General features: G+C 45.3%; 2 protein-coding genes across 2 annotated transcripts; one reads left to right on the plus strand and one right to left on the minus strand.

The window, feature by feature from the left end:
* Nucleotides 1–435: 435 nt before the first annotated feature.
* LOC119718866 lies at nucleotides 436–9327 on the minus strand. The gene is made up of 3 exons (XM_038188290.1): nucleotides 9101–9327; nucleotides 1057–1339; nucleotides 436–494 (listed from the first exon to the last, which is right to left on the minus strand). The coding sequence occupies exons 1-3, from the start codon at nucleotides 9125–9127 to the stop codon at nucleotides 436–438; spliced, it is 369 nt and encodes a 122-aa protein (XP_038044218.1). The 5' UTR covers nucleotides 9128–9327.
* Nucleotides 9328–12869: 3542 nt separating this feature from the next.
* LOC119718868 lies at nucleotides 12870–13400 on the plus strand. Its single transcript, XM_038188291.1, has one exon. It carries the CDS (start codon nucleotides 12870–12872, stop codon nucleotides 13398–13400), a length of 531 nt encoding a protein of 176 aa, XP_038044219.1.
* Nucleotides 13401–17074: the final 3674 nt, after the last annotated feature.

A 17074-nucleotide genomic window follows, 5' to 3' on the forward strand; every position in this document is an offset into this window, starting at 1 on the left:
CATACTTTTGGAAAAGAAATTCTCTATGAGCAGAGTGAGTCAAAAAGAAAGTGACCTGGATTAACTATTTTTGTATTTAACAAGCATGTTCTTCAACTCGTGAAAAAACAAACAAACAAACAAAAGAATTACTGAAATTGATCTATGCAATCGACAGTTATGCATATCGTACAGGTGTCCATTGAACATCATTTTTGAAACCATGTTGAAACTTTCAGCTAAATGACAACCAGAGATTACGCACAGATTTTCAAATACAAATGAGACGTTAACTGTTTTGAGTCAAGACTGAAACACTATTTGTACTGTCATATTTTGTGCTTTGTATATGAGGAACAAATCAAGTATTTTTTTAATCTGAAATGATGATGGTGACTTTTTGTCTTTTTTTCCTTTGCAAGTTTTCGTTTATTCATGGTTCGTTGTGTTGAAAGGTTATTCATCTATGCGTGCATCGGTGAGTGATGAGTAGAGGACAGCTGAATTTGTGTAATCTGTAATAAAATATATAAAAAGTACTTGTAAATAAAGTAAGCATATTAGGCCAAAAAAAAAATAAGTCGATCTTTTTTTTTTCCAAAATGTTCCGCGGTAGCTCCGACAGCGCCCTTTATTTCCGCACCTCCTCAATTTTTTTTACCAAAGAGCACCAAGGAATGGGAAATTGCACCAAGGCAAATGATCGAAAGCACCAAGGCAAATTATGGAGGACACCAATGTACATGAGGACACCAAAAAAGCAAAATAGTACCCACCTTGTCTGTACAATCCAAGCTTGAAGGAAAAAAAAATGAAAAAAAAAAAAAAAAGCCGCGTGGCCGCGTCAATTCCGGAACTTTGGTCTGACCAGAGACCGAATATTTTTGTTTTTGGCCTTAGGTGAAATTTTCACAGTAGCTAGTCAATAACATAAACTGTATTCCTAAGTTATTTCCTGAATACATGGGCGAGCCACAAAACCTACAAAACCATTGCCCTCTAACTCCGCCTTAACGCACAAGGGCTATTGGTGTGAGTTCCTCGAAAATTAGGTTGAATACATGTATAAACACTTACTGCTCAAGAAAATGGCGGGAAATATCCCTCCCACCAATAGCACGATCACCACGATGACAACTATGAAACACAGGATGACGCGCTTGGTTCTCTCCTCCGGTGTAAAGCCACGCCTCTTGCCGTACATGGAGCGTCTCCTGCGCCCCTCGTGACCCAAATCCTCCAATGGGATGTCCAGGACGTCCTCGTCCACCCCAAAACGAGGCCAGTGGTGAAACTGGCGGGTTCCCTGCAGGCCATCGGGCTGTGTGAACCCGTACACGATGTCATCGCTGGGGTTGTGCTGTGTGATCACAAAGTCATTAATTGATTAATATTAGCTGCTTTACCCCTGCGATGATGGGGCCTGGGGAAGGGGGGGGGGGGACACCGGAACTCCTGACGTGTGCACAGGACAGGTCCACCGTTGGAAACTCGGGAAAGGCCTGACGATTTTTCACGTCACCCGCCCCTGCGAATTACATTGCGGGATCGTGTTTACACGGCCTCCGGCGTTAACTGTTTATAGACGCCATTTAAACAGAATTAGTTTGCGTATTCAAGGATCAACAATACAATAACTCCGAAGCAGGTTATTATACAAATATAACATGGTTTGAGGGTGGACAGTCGATATTCGCTCCCCGAGGTATTGGAAGTTGACAAACTAGTTCCCGAGGCGAAGCTGAGGGAACTACTTTGTCAACTTCCAATACCGAGGGAAGCTAATATCGACTGTCCACCCGAAATAAACCATGTTATATTTGTTTTACTATACCTCATACATATTCAGTTGACGATTTTTTTTTTATTTATGCACCTAAAACAAAATTCGGGGAAACTTGCACATCTCACCAAAAGAATATTTTGGTTGCTCAACTTCAATTACTAGTTCGGTTCGTTTGCAATATAATACAGTTACTACAGTTGTAAATACAGTTGTTTGTGTACAACCTTCTTTGGTAAACTTTCTCCAGTACGGCATCATTGAGCGCTGGAAATTAACATTTACGCGAACCGTGCAACCATGCATGGCGCTCCCTCCTGGGCTATGTTCGCGCGTGCGTACTGCACCCGTGCGACAGTTCCTCGATTGCTCTGTAAAGCGCATGCGTAGTAGACTGTCGCACGGGTAACCCATGCGACAGTCTACTACGCACGCGTATTTACCCTGTGCGTGAATCCTCGCGCGCGCGTTTGGTAAACAGCAAGAATAACATCTGGCACGTGATGGTGAATTGACCAGTGAGAGTTCGGCTCTCGATCATGAATATGTATGAGGTATAGCTACATAGTAATAAAAACTGACCTGTCGAAATTCAGCTCAGTAGATATTATCATACTTTTGAGAAAACTGTAAAAATGAATCGATGCAAAGCCAATAGGTAATTCCGTTGAAAGCGTGATGTTAGGTCCTCACCATCGCGAGGAAATGATGGTTATTCATCTTTTCTAAAAAATGACAGCCTACTAAGCCCAATGATTTCACAAACATGTAGAATATTTTCATGATGCTTTGACAGTTTCACTTTTGAATATACAGGGTGACTCCCTAAAAATGCAACCATAAAAAATAGCCTTTATAAAACAAAGGGATCGATGGATTTTTTTTTCTGTTTTGGGAATCAGGTTAAAGCAGAGAGCTTGTTTTCAAATACTGAAAAAACCATGTTAATTGCACTTCGGATTGCCGAGAAAATGCCAACATTAAAAAGTAGTTATTTTTTCATCCTGTGCACAAACAATTACCGCAGTAAGGGATTTACATTGTACCTATTTGTGCATGTCCTTATCCATACAAACACCACGGCACATATGACAAGATTACAAAATTTGTTTGATGGTAATTTTCCGCCTGAACAGATATTTCATCCTTTTAAGTCTTGTTTTAAACCCTTCAGCATCATAAATATGTCAAATTATCAATGAAATTGAACTGTAACGTGAACGTATTGGGTTCTTGTCCTCCGAGTCCGGCCAAACGCAAGAAAAAGGGGACAAACACACAGGATTTCCAACTTCTGAAGAAACTCTCATTTATTCAGCACAACAACTCTGTGGTCAACCTGCCACACTGCTACCAGTACCACGACTACTGATTCCCAGCATAGAAATACACACAGTCTGAACAAATGTATACAATTGTAACAACTAAATTGCAATGACCCCGGCGTCTTGCCAAACCTTTCCCGCGTCCCCCAACAAAAGAAACCCACTTAAGCAACCTATTTATAGAGCCTATTTCCGGAGCCAGACTAGCCAGACTCAGGTGCGCGCCGCCGGAGCCCCTCCGCCGGAGCACTAGTGCTAGAAGCAATGACATTAAAAGTACTGCATAGACTGTCCGTTACGCTGCCCCCTCCCAAGAATTTGCCTATTCTCCTGAATAGGGGCACAAATACAACACATTTTACATGAACTGATATTCACAATTTTCCAAAACCTCTTTTTTGCCATATATGTAGAGAACAAAACACTCATTTGTATTTTTTTTTACAGGGTTTACATGACTAGCACTGTCACTTGTTTTAGAAACAAAGAAACTTTTTTCTTTTTCAAGTGATGTTTACAAGATTCAAAAAGGTAATCAAAAAGAATTTACTTTGCATTGGTTTTACATTACTTTATTTTCTGGAACAAGAATCACAAGAGTTCACTGTCTATGATTTTATTAATTTATTTTTTGGGATGTCCTCAAGAATGGTGGTTAATGATGTTTTAGGCCCCACTCTGGTTCCTTAATCAAACAAAAACACAACAATCGGCGAGGACTATCCCCAACTCGTCGGTCCCCGATGCTGGGCCCTCATGTGCCGGGTCAAGTAGTCCGACCGTCCGTAGGACTTCGGGCATTCCCGGCACTGGTAACTTCGTTCTTCATGCGCTGCTTTTTCATGCCTCCTCCGAGTAAACGAGGAGACATACTGCTGACCGCAGACCCTGCATGTGTACGTCGCCTTGCCTTGAACTGGCTGACTGTCTTTCGTCTCACCACCGCTGACTTGTCGCAAACATCCCCGTCTTCTGACCGCCCTGCCACGGCGGTTGCGGGGCGAGCTGGTGCCTTGTGTCGTGTGGTGTCCAACGGCGGCAGTGGGACTGCCCACTCCGACGGCGGGACTACCTGTTCCAACCTGATTGTCTGTCCTTGACTGGCGTACTGACCCCAGCGCTGGTTCTGCATTAACCGCCGGTTGAGTGGCCCTTGGCAATGGGGAATCTACCGAACCAAGTGATTCGGTCGCAGGCACCGACAGTGGGGATTCCCGTACTGTTGGTTCGGCATTCCTTTGTAGCGGAACTCTGTGCTTACCGACAACAAAGCATTCTTCGTCCCACATCAGCTGGCATTGATGCTGTCGCATAAAGTCCAGTCCCAGAATGGCATCTACGCTGATGTCTGCGACCCAAACGCTGTGTAGCACCTCGCTTCCCCCAGTTTTCATCGGCATCTTCGCACGTCCAGCGATGCGCAGCTCACCCCCTCCCGCTTGGCGGAACCTGTGATCTGCGTCGACGAGCATGGGTCTTAACTTCGTGTCTGTCATGTCAAACAGCCGAGTGGAAACAAAAGTCTCTGTGGTTCCAGTGTCGATCAAGAAACTAACTGCCGTGTCCATTATTTCCCCTCGGATGTAAAGTCCCAACTCTTGAGATGAAGCAGGTTGTTTCCTCAAGCCAGACTTCGGCGGGACTGCCTGCTCCTGCGGCGAGGCTGCCTGCACCGTCGGCGAGACTGCCTGCGCCGGCGGCGAGGCTGTCCGTGCCGGCGGCGGGACTGCCTGCACCGGCGGGGAGGCTGCCTGCCTCATGCTGGTCTTCAGTGGGCACCGTGCTCGGAGATGCTCCAGACTCCCGCACTTCCAGCAACCTGCCTTCCATTCCTTGGGTTTTCTTTCCACCAGGCTGCGGCGCTGCATCTCCAAGAGCTCCCGCAGAATCCACAGTATCTGGTCAGTGGCCGTGGATCTAAGGGTTTCCTCCTTTTCGGGACAAGGAAAGATTGCACGCGACCACCCAACTTGTTCTGCCTTGCATCACGCCTCTTCTTCGGCCGCGATTTCAACTGTTTCATCGAGGGTCGAGGGCTTTCTCCCATCAAAATGCACCAAGTAATCCTCAATGTACGATGACCCATCGTACTCCCGAGCTCTGACACACGACGTCGCTCCGGTACGTTCCACGTCAGCGTGCTGGCCATCCCCATGAAAAGCACTGGATCCGCTAGCAGCAGTATCAGTGTGCACTGCTGTGTGCCTGCCCACATGACGAGGCTCGCAACCGCTGCGTTCTCCGGTAGGACTCGTCGGGGATCGACGGCAACTAACGTCAGGGCGGTGCTCACCTTCGCTGTCCGACTCACTGCACGCCGCCCGCCACTGTGCCTGAAGATCACCCACTACACTGCACGACTTTCTCCGCCTTCCAGTATCGTCCCTAGTCGATAGGCTCGGCGTCACTGGCACAACATGCCGAGGCTGATGTCCGGTCGTGGACCCGGTCGTATTTCTGCGTAAACTGTCCAGCAGGGACCGCTGCAGCCAATCGATTTCCATAAAAAAATGGCGCCGATGGCTTCATCGATACACCGTGCCGACTCCGTGTAGCTTGCCATACTTCTTCCTCGAAAATCCTGTAGAAAATCCTGACTCTGCCACCAATTGTAACGTGAACTTATTGGGTTCTTGTCCTCCGAGTCCAGCCAAAGGCAAGAAAAGGGGACAAACACACAGGATTTCCAACTTCTGAAGAAACTCTCATTTATTCAGCAAAACAATTCTGTGGTCAACCTGCCACACTGCTACCAGTACCACGACTGCTGATTCCCAGCATAGAAATACACACAGTCTGAACAAATGTATACAATTGTAACAACTTGCAATGACCCCGGCATCTTGCCAAACCTTTCCCGCGTCCCCCAACAAAAGAAACCCACTTAAGCAACCTATTTATAGAGCCTATTTCCTGAGCGCGCGCTAGCCAGACTCAGGTGCGCGCCGCCGGAGCCAGACTCGGGTGCGCGCCGCCTGAGCCGGCCTCCGCCGGAGCACTAGTGCTAGAAGCAATGACATTAAAAGTACTTCATAGACTGTCCGTTACAGAACGAATGAAGGATAATTGCACACAAGGCTTACAGTAAAAAGTTTCGCTGTTTGAAGTACTTGACTGTTTACATGATGACAAATGACTACTTTTACATAATTGGCATTTTCTCAGCAGCACACAAAAGTGCTTTTTTTCATGATGATTTTTTCCCGTATTTGAAAGAAAAAGCTCTCGGCAAAACATAAGAATCCACCCATCCCTTTTTGTTTTTAAAGCGAATGTTTTAGGGTTGCATTTTTTGGGGTCACCCTGTGCATGTACATGCATGCAAATGGCATCTATTCCCCTTATGATTTCATTTTACTTGGCCGTATTCGGTTGGGTTGGTTGGAGTTGGTTGGCGGTGGGTTAGGTTGCGTTCGCTTTGGTTGTGAGGGGTTGAGTGAAATGGGCTTGGTTAGGTAGGGTTTGGATTGGTGGGTTGGGCTTGGTTCGGCTAAAGCCTATAGGCTCGAGCCAGTTTGGCCTTGGGTTTAATCAAACATGAAAAGGAAACGCATGTAGCAGACCTTTGAAAATACAGCATTGGAATTGGACATAGGCCTACATGTACCCGATACAAAAATCCCCAAACCCAGCATATACTGTGTGGGTTGAAGGGTTGAGTAAATACCTGTTCAATGGCATGAAATTCTATAGGGCTAGAAACGCTGAAGCGCAACAAAACAACCGACAAAAATAGTTCATTGAATTAGCTTGCGGGGTAAAGACCTTTTCGTAGCTATGGGGGAAAAAAGCCCGAACAATCAGTTACCGAATAGTGATAAAGAGATGCCCTTTTGCCTCTGTTGTCCAGCGGTCACACAATGGCATGACCGGGGATCACAAAGGGAGCAAATAATCCAGAATTCCTTGACACATGTGATGCAGGGGTTTGATTACATGCCAAAAACTGCCGAGCTGACTAACCAGCCATGAAGAATTTCAAGGTTCTAGTTGTTGTTTTTTCCTTTTCTCGTGCCACCCTTCCGGTAGTAGGTGCGTACTTCCGGCATCTGTGACGAAGGTTGTGGGCGGAAACTTCCTCTCCTGTGACTTAATATTGCAGTTTTCGACGAATTCTCTCGATGATTACTCAGCGAATTTGGAAAACTATAACTGCTCGCCTCGAAAGAGTAGTAATTAAAGTGTAATTACCAACTGCAATGTAATCTGGCGTCTTAAAACGGTCCCGTTTTGTTAAGACCGACCTCTAAATTCTGACACATTTCGCTGAAAAAATGTGAAAAAAAGAAAATTGGGAGTCCGAAAAGTATTTATCGAGAAACGAGAAATTCTAGTCCTCGATCTCAATCTACGCCCTGCTTAGACAGAAACAATAACTAGGAAAAGTCAACCTAAATGAAGGAATCAAAGTTGAAGATGAGTTAAGAGGATGAGTATTCATTCAGGGCTCACCAAAAGGGGGGGGGGGGAAGCGGCGTAAAACACACTCCTTCTTGATTTCACCCCACTGCTTATAACACCTGCTTTTGATAGGGGGACGGGCCATTAGATTGACCCTCCCCAACCTTTACACTAAATAATGCAAACTTCCGTCTGAAACCATGACCTCACTAAGAAAGTAAAATCCTCATTAGAAAAGGTGATTAAAGAACAGAATCGCATAATATGGCAATTCTGAGGGGTCTTCCGGTATTCTGTGATGTTATTCTATACAGTCAAAGCATATGGGGTTGAGCTTTTTCACAGAAGATCCCCTTAAAAATAATAGACTAACTTCAAAGCAGAGGCCATCGCAATAACCTTTTGTTGGTTTTGGCAATACGTTTTTTTTATCGGCAACTCACGTTACTAGAAAAAGACATGGCATAAATTTAAATACCCTACATTTGAACGTTTCCTGAAACTTTGCACGGATGGAAAATATTTCCAGTGTCCTTACATCATTAGGGTGTATTAAGTTATCTGCTTCTATTTCAATTATTAAAAAGCAACAGTGACTTCAAAATTCTTACCCAGTCATTGGTGTTGCGTCAAAATTGTACCCTACAAATGACCACCCTTTCGTTTGACCCCCAGGGGCTCTGCTTACAAATAGTGCTGTCATGCAGGCCAAGAGACTGGCCGTGTTTGAATGTTACAAATGTCATGTCGTATATTTGTACACGTACCATACACACAACACACATCGCGACATTGCAATTCAATCATCGACCTATTTGTCACAAATATCCAATGCTGTAAATGCCTCATACAGCTCACGTTTTCTCAATGGCGTATTTTATTAACCAGTGCATCTTGAAAGGTAAATAATTACTTCTAAATAAAGGTATCGATCGGCGATTTCGAATCCCACTCTCGCAGCACGTTCGTTAGTCCTCTAACAACCATCTTGAATGTTACTGTCGATTTAGAGAACGTTCTTTAGGCAACATTGGGCAATGTTTACTCATTAGGGGGTAATATTTACCCATCTGAGAGCACATATGCCTGTTTTGTTGTACGTTGCAAGGTCAAATGTGCTTTCTTACACTACGTTGTTTACAATTTGAACTTTTTCGGTTGCACAATCAAAGGGTCAACTTTCGCTTTGGAAGGGTACTGGCAAAATCGTCACTTAACCTATAATTGGGTAAGAAAGTACTCAACTTTTGTACGCAACACATTTACTCAGCAATTTCTGACACTTCTTTTTTTAGAGTGCATCTTTTGTACAAGTAAAAACACATGAAAAAAAATCAATAAAAAGAAATCTTTGCACACAAAATGTGACCTTTAATTCTTAATTAAATACTCTGCCTTAAATACTCTGCCTCGCATGTTCAAACATTTGCCACAAGGACTACCAAAAATCTATAATTGGACCCCCCCCCAAAAAAACACTGTTTCTTTGGACAAAAAAGTACGCTCACTGCCAAATCGCTCATGAAAGGTCATAAGACTCGGCTTTTAAGCGGGCGGAGTATACGTACGACCAAGAATACCTGTGAGTCTAGAAAAAGGAAACCTTTCTTACCAGATCTGCCAGGGTGTTTCGAAACATGGCGGCGGTGTCTAGCAATTCATCCAAGAAATTCTCCTAATAATCTCACAGTTTGACGATTGACCAGTTCTCGAGGCCCAACCCTTCTCTGTCAGAAACAACACTGACAACTGCACACAGCGTTATCCTATAAATGTGTGGGAACCGGCTTGATACTTTCACGATCAGTTGCTAGTGCGCATGTCACTGCGTGGTTTTTTTTACACGGAAGGACACGCTCACATGCCCGTCTTGAAAAAAAGGTGACATGGTCCAGTGCCGCGATTACAATGTAAACACCAACAGGGGTACAGAACCGGTGGGAATTTCTGAAAAAAACCCAACCCACCAAAACCCTCACTGGAAAGAAATTTTGTTCAATGAATTCCAATTTTATCTACACTCAGTGCAATTTCCCCGTCAGACATTTTGAAAGTCAGAAATGTTCTCACGAGGCTCGGTGTCATAACATGAAAAATCTAACGGCGACTGGTTAATTATTGTGGACTGCTGTGATATGTGGGATATGACGTTCTGAACACCCGAGGGGCGCATAGCACCCAAGGCGAATTCTTTGGATTTTGATGTAAAAATGACGAAAACAAACAGCAGTAAACACAACAATCATGACAAACGAACGTCAACTCACATGCATGTAGCGTGCTCTAAACAGCTGATCGTCTGCTAGTTCGCTGCTCCCACTCATGTGTGAAAACAAGGTGAAGTACAAGCTCATCATGCATTGTTTAACAATAGTTGTCCGTCAATCTTGTCAAAATTGAAAGCATATTGCCAAACGTTAATGACTCTTCCCTGGATCTTTTTTTCCCAGGACAGTCCGAGCATGGAGTTTTATTTGTCAGAGTGTATGGAGCATTGTGTGCATGACATATGGGGTATGTTTCGGTTCACCCATCGCAGTGGTCGGTTGTATATACAGTAGCTACATCGCCAACAAATCATCAGCCACATGTAAGTCAGAGTACCTTCAAGCCAAGCATGTGGTTCAAACCAAACCCAGACAGATGAAGGAATCATGATGGTAGAAGAAAGCCCAAGAGTTGCAGGAAGCTGCAGACACACACAACTCCAAGCTACTTAGCAGAAATCCTCACTCGCTGGGCTGAGCACTTCAACTGCCTCCTAAACCGGCCATCATCTATGTCGGTAGATGCACTGGATGTTATACCTCAGAGATAGATCCTCGACGACCTGGACCTGCCCCCTTCATCGCATGAGGTCTGCAAGGCCATCAAACAGACTTCATCAGGCAAGTCCCCTGGCGCTGATGGAATCCCTGCCGAGATATACAAACATGGAGGTGATTACCTGAAGAGGAAACTTACTCATCTGTTGGTGAGTCTTATCTGGAAACAGGGCTCAGTCCCCCAGGACTTCAAAGACGCATCAATAGTACATCTCTACAAACGCAAGGGTGACCGCACTTGCTGCGACAATCATCGGGGCATCTCCCTTCTCTCGATTGCTGGAAAGATCCTGGCACGTATCATACTCAACAGAATGACAGAGCAACTGGTAGGCACCATTTACCCCGAATCACAATGTGGGTTTAGACCAGGCAGGGGCACCACAGACATGATATTTGCTGTCAGACAAATACAAGAGAAATGTCAGGAGCAAAATCAAGACCTATACATGGTATTTGTGGACCCTACAAAGGCGTTTGACACCGTGAACCGTGAGGGCCTCTGGAAAATCCTCCTCAAGCTTGGATGTCCTGACAAGTTTGTCTCTCTCATTAGATCCCTCCATGAAGGGATGTTGGTTAGAGTGTAGAACGTCATCAGACCCATTCCCCGTCACAATGGAACCAAGCAGGGTTGCGTCCTTGCCCCTACCCTCTTCTCCATTGTGTTTTCACTCATGTTGTTCGATGCATTCCACAACATGGACAAAGGAGTGTACATACAGTTTAGATCTGATGGAGGGTTTTTCAACCTTAGACGACTACAGGCTCGCACTAAGGTGCTGGAGATGCTGATAAAGGACATGCTTTTTGCAGATGATTGTGCACTAGTGGCCCACACTCTTGAGGACATACAATTCATCACAGACATGTTCTCTCGTGCATCTAGCAGATACGGACTCACAATCAGCATAAAAAAGACCGACGTGATGTACCAGCCTGCTCCAGGTAAGAACCACTATCACCCAGTTGTAACTAGTGGCGGAAAGTGTTTAGTTGTGACGTCATACCATAGCACTAACGCTTAATCACTTGTGTGCAGTGACCGGGCGGAGCTTACGAGCTCCGTGGGCTGCTGCGCGTACATGATTGGCCAAGTACTCCCATAGGTTTAGCGCACCATAGGGTTAGTACATGCACGTGGTTTGTAGACATGACGTAGCGTCTACATGTACCTGGTATATAAATGCGTGCCTTGCAAGCACACTCTGTGGTTTAGCGGTTTGGTTTTAGAAGGCGCTCTGTTTTGTTGTTGGGACTGATTGATACAGTTGTGGTGATCGTTGTTAGGTGAGATACTACAGCTGGTTGTGTGTCTAGTTTCGGGGCTCAGCTGTTTTAGGTGTTGAGTGCCGGGTGTCTGGAGATAGCGGGCAAGAGCGTAGCTGCGACAGCGGGCAGAGAAGTAGGTAAATTGCTTGTACTCTGCATGTGTAATTGCTGAGCGAAATTACTCAGCAAACCTGAGCGAAATTACTGTGTCACTCGTAAAGAGTTGTTGGCTGTGGTTGTGTACTTGAAGTATTTCAAACAATACTTGTACGGCCGCAGGTTGACGGTCAGAACTGACCATGCCGCATTGCGGTGGGTACTTAATTTTAAGAACCCCGAGGGTCAGCTGGCGAGGTGGATTGAGGTCCTGTATCAATATGACTTGGTCATTGAGCACAGGAGTGGCAAGAAGCATGGTAATGCTGGTGGGTTGTCGAGACGGCAAGGCAAACAGTGCGGCCGTGAGGAGGTGGTCAAGGAGGATGAGGCAACCGGTGTGGTACCCGAGGTTCAGCCTCAGGGGAGTGAGTTTGTGGTTAGGGCCGTAGCTGCCCAACCAACCCTGTCCCGCAGTGCTTTAAAGGAAGCACAGTCACAGGATGACACCATGAGTTGGCTCATGAAGTTGAAGGAGGACGGTGATAGTCGCCCTGAGTGGAAGACGGTCTCGCACTTGTCGGCAGCCTGTAAGACCTATTGGTCACAGTGGGACCAGTTAGAGGTCCGGGAAGGAGTTCTACATAGGAGGTGGGACTCCGACGACGGAAAGTCCATCCGGTAGCTGTTGGTTTTGCCACTGAAATTTAGGAAGAAAATTCTGTCAGAGTTGCATGGTGGGCAACTTAGTGGTTATTTGGGGATCAGCAAAACTCTGGCCAAAGTCAAAGCCAGGTACTTCTGGCCAGGCATGTCTGCAGACGTGCGGTCTTTTCTCCGAGGTTGCAATGTCTGTGCCAGGAGAAAGTCGGCTGCCAAGAAGAGGGTTGCGCCCCTACAGCAGTATCGAGTTGGTGTTCCGATGGAGCGAGTAGCAATATACTTGCTCGGGCCATTGCCCGTCACGGACAATGGTAATCGTTGGGTGTTGGTGGTTGGCGACTACTGCACTAAGTGGATGGAAGCATTTCCGCTTCCTAAACCTACTACAGTTACCGTCGCGCACACTTTGGTGACTGAGATTGTCTGTCGATTCGGGGTGCCCCAAGAACTTCACTCTGATCAGGGCACAAACTTTGAGTCAGAAGTGTTCAGGAAAATGTGCCAAATTCTCGGCATATCGTGGCGATGCTGATTGACCCTAGGCGTAGGCAGAAGGACTGGGATGAGTTCCTCCCCTTTGCGACCTTCGCTTATAGGTGCACGCCGCAAGACTCGATTGGGGTATCGCCCAACATGATGAAGTTGGGGCGAGAGGTGAATGTCCCAGTGGATCTGGTGACAGGGTGTCCTGAGGTTGAGGTTGAAGCCACTGCAGACTTCGCTGAAACATTGCGAAGTAATATGCAGGAGGCCCACAATGGGGCGAGGAATTGTCTCAGGAAAAGTGCCCGGAGGCAAAAGAAGAATTTTGACAGGAGAGCGTTTCAACATGGGTTGAAGGAGGGCCAATTTGTGTGGCTACACAACCCTGCGAAGAAAAAGCACTTGTCCCCCAAACTCCAACTTAGGTGGGAAGGACCATGGCTTGTTGTCAAGAAGTTGTCAGATGTGACAGTTCGCATCCAGCTTAAGCGTAATGGCAAGCCAAAGGTGGTCCGACTAAAGCCATATGTCGGTGAGGCAATCAAACCGTGGGATTGTCATTCCAGGGAATAGGTGACGGAAAGCCTCCCCATGGATGAAATCCCCGAAGTTCATGATGACCAAGAGTCGTCAGATGAGTTGGCCGAAGTGGCCGAAGATGAGGTTCCTGTCATGGAGGATTCCATTACAGAGGAGTTCAATCCGGGTAGTCCAGCCAGTTAGGCAGAACGGTCAGATGAGTCACCACCAAGACGGTACCCAAAACGTGCATACAAATTGCCCCTGCGGTATCGTAAGTTTCCAGATTTGCTGTTGAGGTCGTCTAAGGGATGAGGCTCCAGTCTCCCCTGTTTCATCCCCCGCATCCTCCACTCCCCCACTGGAAGAGGTGGCGAGACAATCCCAGCCACGCCCCGAAGTGTCCCACGCCCCGAAGTGTCATGAGAGCTATCAACAACAAACCTCTTTAATTGGTAGAGAAGTTGTGCTACCTTGGCAGTGTCCTCTCAAACACAGTATCCCTCGATGAAGAAATCACTCAGCGGATCTCTAAGGCCAGCTCCTCATTTTGAAGACTCCGTCATCGTCTCTTGGCTGAGCATGGTGTGAAGCTAGCAACCAAGATTGCAGTATACAAGACCGTTGTCCTTACCTCCCTTCTTTACGGCTGTGAGACGTGGACTACTTACCGACGACACGACGACGCTTGAGATACAAGGACACACTCAAGCAAAACCTCATGGCTTGCAATATCGATACCCATGACTGGGAGGTGATAGCCCAGGAGCGAGGCGACTGGCGCCACACGTGTCATGAGGGCATAAAGACATTTGAGGCTAACCGAACAAGACAACTTAGAGAAAGGAGGGCAAGGAGAAAAGCCAACACTGGTACCACCTCAAGCAACGGATTTCCCTGCCGTACCTGCAACAGGGTCTGCGGATCCAGAATAGGTCTCCTTTCTCATGAAAAGACACACCGATGAGGACACAAGATGCCGCCGAACACCCATCCGTTGTCATCGACGAGGGACTCCATATATATATACAGGTACAATGAAAATGTAGACCAAGTGTATGAAGCCCGGGAAGGGACAGGGTGGATTTTTTTTTTGTAATTTGCGCACGAATTGCTAATACGTTCCCACGAATTACCAACTCGTTCCCACGAATTACTAACGCGTTCCCGGATGCGCGAGTTAGCAATTCGTTCCCACGATTTAGGAAATCGTGCGAACGAAATAGCAATTCGTGGGAACGAATTAACAATTCGTGCGAACGAAATAGCAATTCGTGCGAACGAAATAGCAATTCGTGCGAACGAAATAGCAATTCCTGCGAACGAGTTAGCAATTCGTGTGAACGAATTAGTAATTCGTGGGAACGAGTTAGCAATTCGTGGGAACGAATTAGCAAATTACAAAAACAAATTCCACCCTGTCCCTTCCTGGGCTTCATACAAGTGCGTCAGCCCAGGTGTGTAAGTTGTTAACGGCACACGGAACCCAAACGACTGTTGCCTCGAAGCTGTATCATATAAATCCTTCACACTTCACTGACCGTTCAAAGAACAACTTGGCGCCCACACCAACAACGCAACGTCGCGTTGGAAACATCTCTTATATTATTGAATTAAACAAATGGTATAATCGGGGCTGGTTTAAGGGTTGTGTGGCCCAGAGGATGCGGGGGCCCAAGTAGCGCGGAATCCTGGCTGCCTAGACGAGTAAAATTGCCGTATAGTCACTCACATTTTGTCAAGTAAAATTTTATTATAAAGTGTAAACTTCATTATTTTGGCCATCCAGATAATATATATACCATCTGCATCGCCCTTTATCCTTACTGTTGTAGAAAAATAATCAACACGTTATTAATTAAAGTTCAAATGAAGAGGAAAATAAATGGTAACATCTTAAAATTAACGTAACTACACGGGAGTTGTAATGCTCCGACAGTCTCGAAACATGTATAGACAATTACAGGCACGACATGATCACGGTACACACATGCAAGCATATTTTTGCATGTGATTTTGCTGACATTAAGCCGTGTTAAATGTCATTAAATTTAAACCATTGGTATTGCAACAGATGCAGTGCAGAAGGGACTGAAAGATGGCATCACGTGACCACATAACATCCAATTTTGAAAACAAACGTCACACGAATGTGTTTTGTCCAGCTGTCCGTCCGTCCGTTTTGTCTTGTATGGCATCCCCAGCTCAAGCAACCGCTTACCGTATTGGGATAGCCTCCATTTTCGCCTTTAATTTCAAGTAAATTCCACTTAATTGTTATTCACCGAGAACGTGTTAATTATTTACTTCGTATTTTATGAAATGTAAAATGGAAAGAAATGTGACATGTGAATGAAGGAATGAACGTAAACTATCACAATATGCATTTGCCACTGAAGGGGCCTGTATGATAGATGTGCCAGCGTGTCCAGACTGGCCCACTGATGCCTACACTAAAGGCTTTCAGTTTCAAGGTAATACATACTTAATACTACCCTGAAGGTCCTGGCCTAGTTCGGGTCCAATGCACCCCTCTCCATGTGAATGTTCAGCTGTCGACGTCAAGGTAGTTTACGAGTTAGCAGTATTGACCCTTTGATCCTTGCCATGTTTTTGTTCTCCCTCGTTTGAATTCGGTTTTTTGAAATTCACAAACTCCAAACCACCCACATTATATAGCAGATTGTCGTAAAAGTTGGTATCTAAAAATTATCACACAAATTCCTAAAAAACAATAAGTCGAAGGGCAAACTTAACCTGGGCAAGTCCACACAAGATCTTGTTGTCCTGCATTGCGTTGACATCTTTTGTTCAGAGGTCCACACAAAGACGGCAATGCAGGCATCCGGAGAGTCATCACCCGTTAGTGTCGACGAAAAAGTGTTCGGAAGAACTTCGGATTTGTTTCGGGAACAGGATGGATCCTGCCCATTTCCCCCACATGACATTGACGCCTGTAGGACCAAAAAATAGTCAGACTCTTTAGGCCTGGGATCCAGACTTAAATGCAGTGCATTAACATGCAATAGGCCTATTATTGTGTGTTTTCTCATGCGCTCAGCCAATCTGCGCGAACAGCTGAAAACGTCACGCAACGTGAAAACAAATGAAAACACAGAAGCTAGGAGGTCGCGTTCCAAGGGCAGTTTTCGATATTATTGTATTATTATTATTATTATTGGTTTATTAACACTTTAAACATCACAGCCCTAACTTAATTACGTTTAAAATACATTTGACATTCACAAAACCAAAATTAAAAGTTTTGTAGCAGTTCATTTAAATAAACAAAAAGGAAAAAAAAGACAACGATTACAGAGGACAGAAAATACATGAACAGTAAATGAACCATTTCAAAGTGATTATATCTGCTACGGGCTGTTAAAAAAGTAAGGCTTTACCCCTTGTTTTTTTTTTCAATTTTGGACAAAAATCAAACTGCTTCAAACATTTAAGATGCCTTAATGACCTTAGAACACATTTCAATTCGATTTCTGGACAGATGGGCTTCTCAAAATGAAAAATTCGGGGTAAAATCAGTCAAAAAACGACGATTTTATTCTCTAAAAATCGATTATTTTCCCAATTTTGTTTCCTTCAAAATATTGGGTGTTTGACGGTTGATTTTTGACAAAATTTTGTTAAAAGAGTAAGGCTGACCTCTTGTGTTTTTTTTTAATGTTGGCCAAAAATCAAATTGCTTCAAACTTGCTGAGAAGATGCCTAAA

This window comes from Patiria miniata, unplaced genomic scaffold (assembly GCF_015706575.1).
Source record: "Patiria miniata isolate m_02_andy unplaced genomic scaffold, ASM1570657v1 HiC_scaffold_7, whole genome shotgun sequence".
In the NCBI taxonomy this organism is placed as follows: domain Eukaryota; kingdom Metazoa; phylum Echinodermata; class Asteroidea; order Valvatida; family Asterinidae; genus Patiria; species Patiria miniata.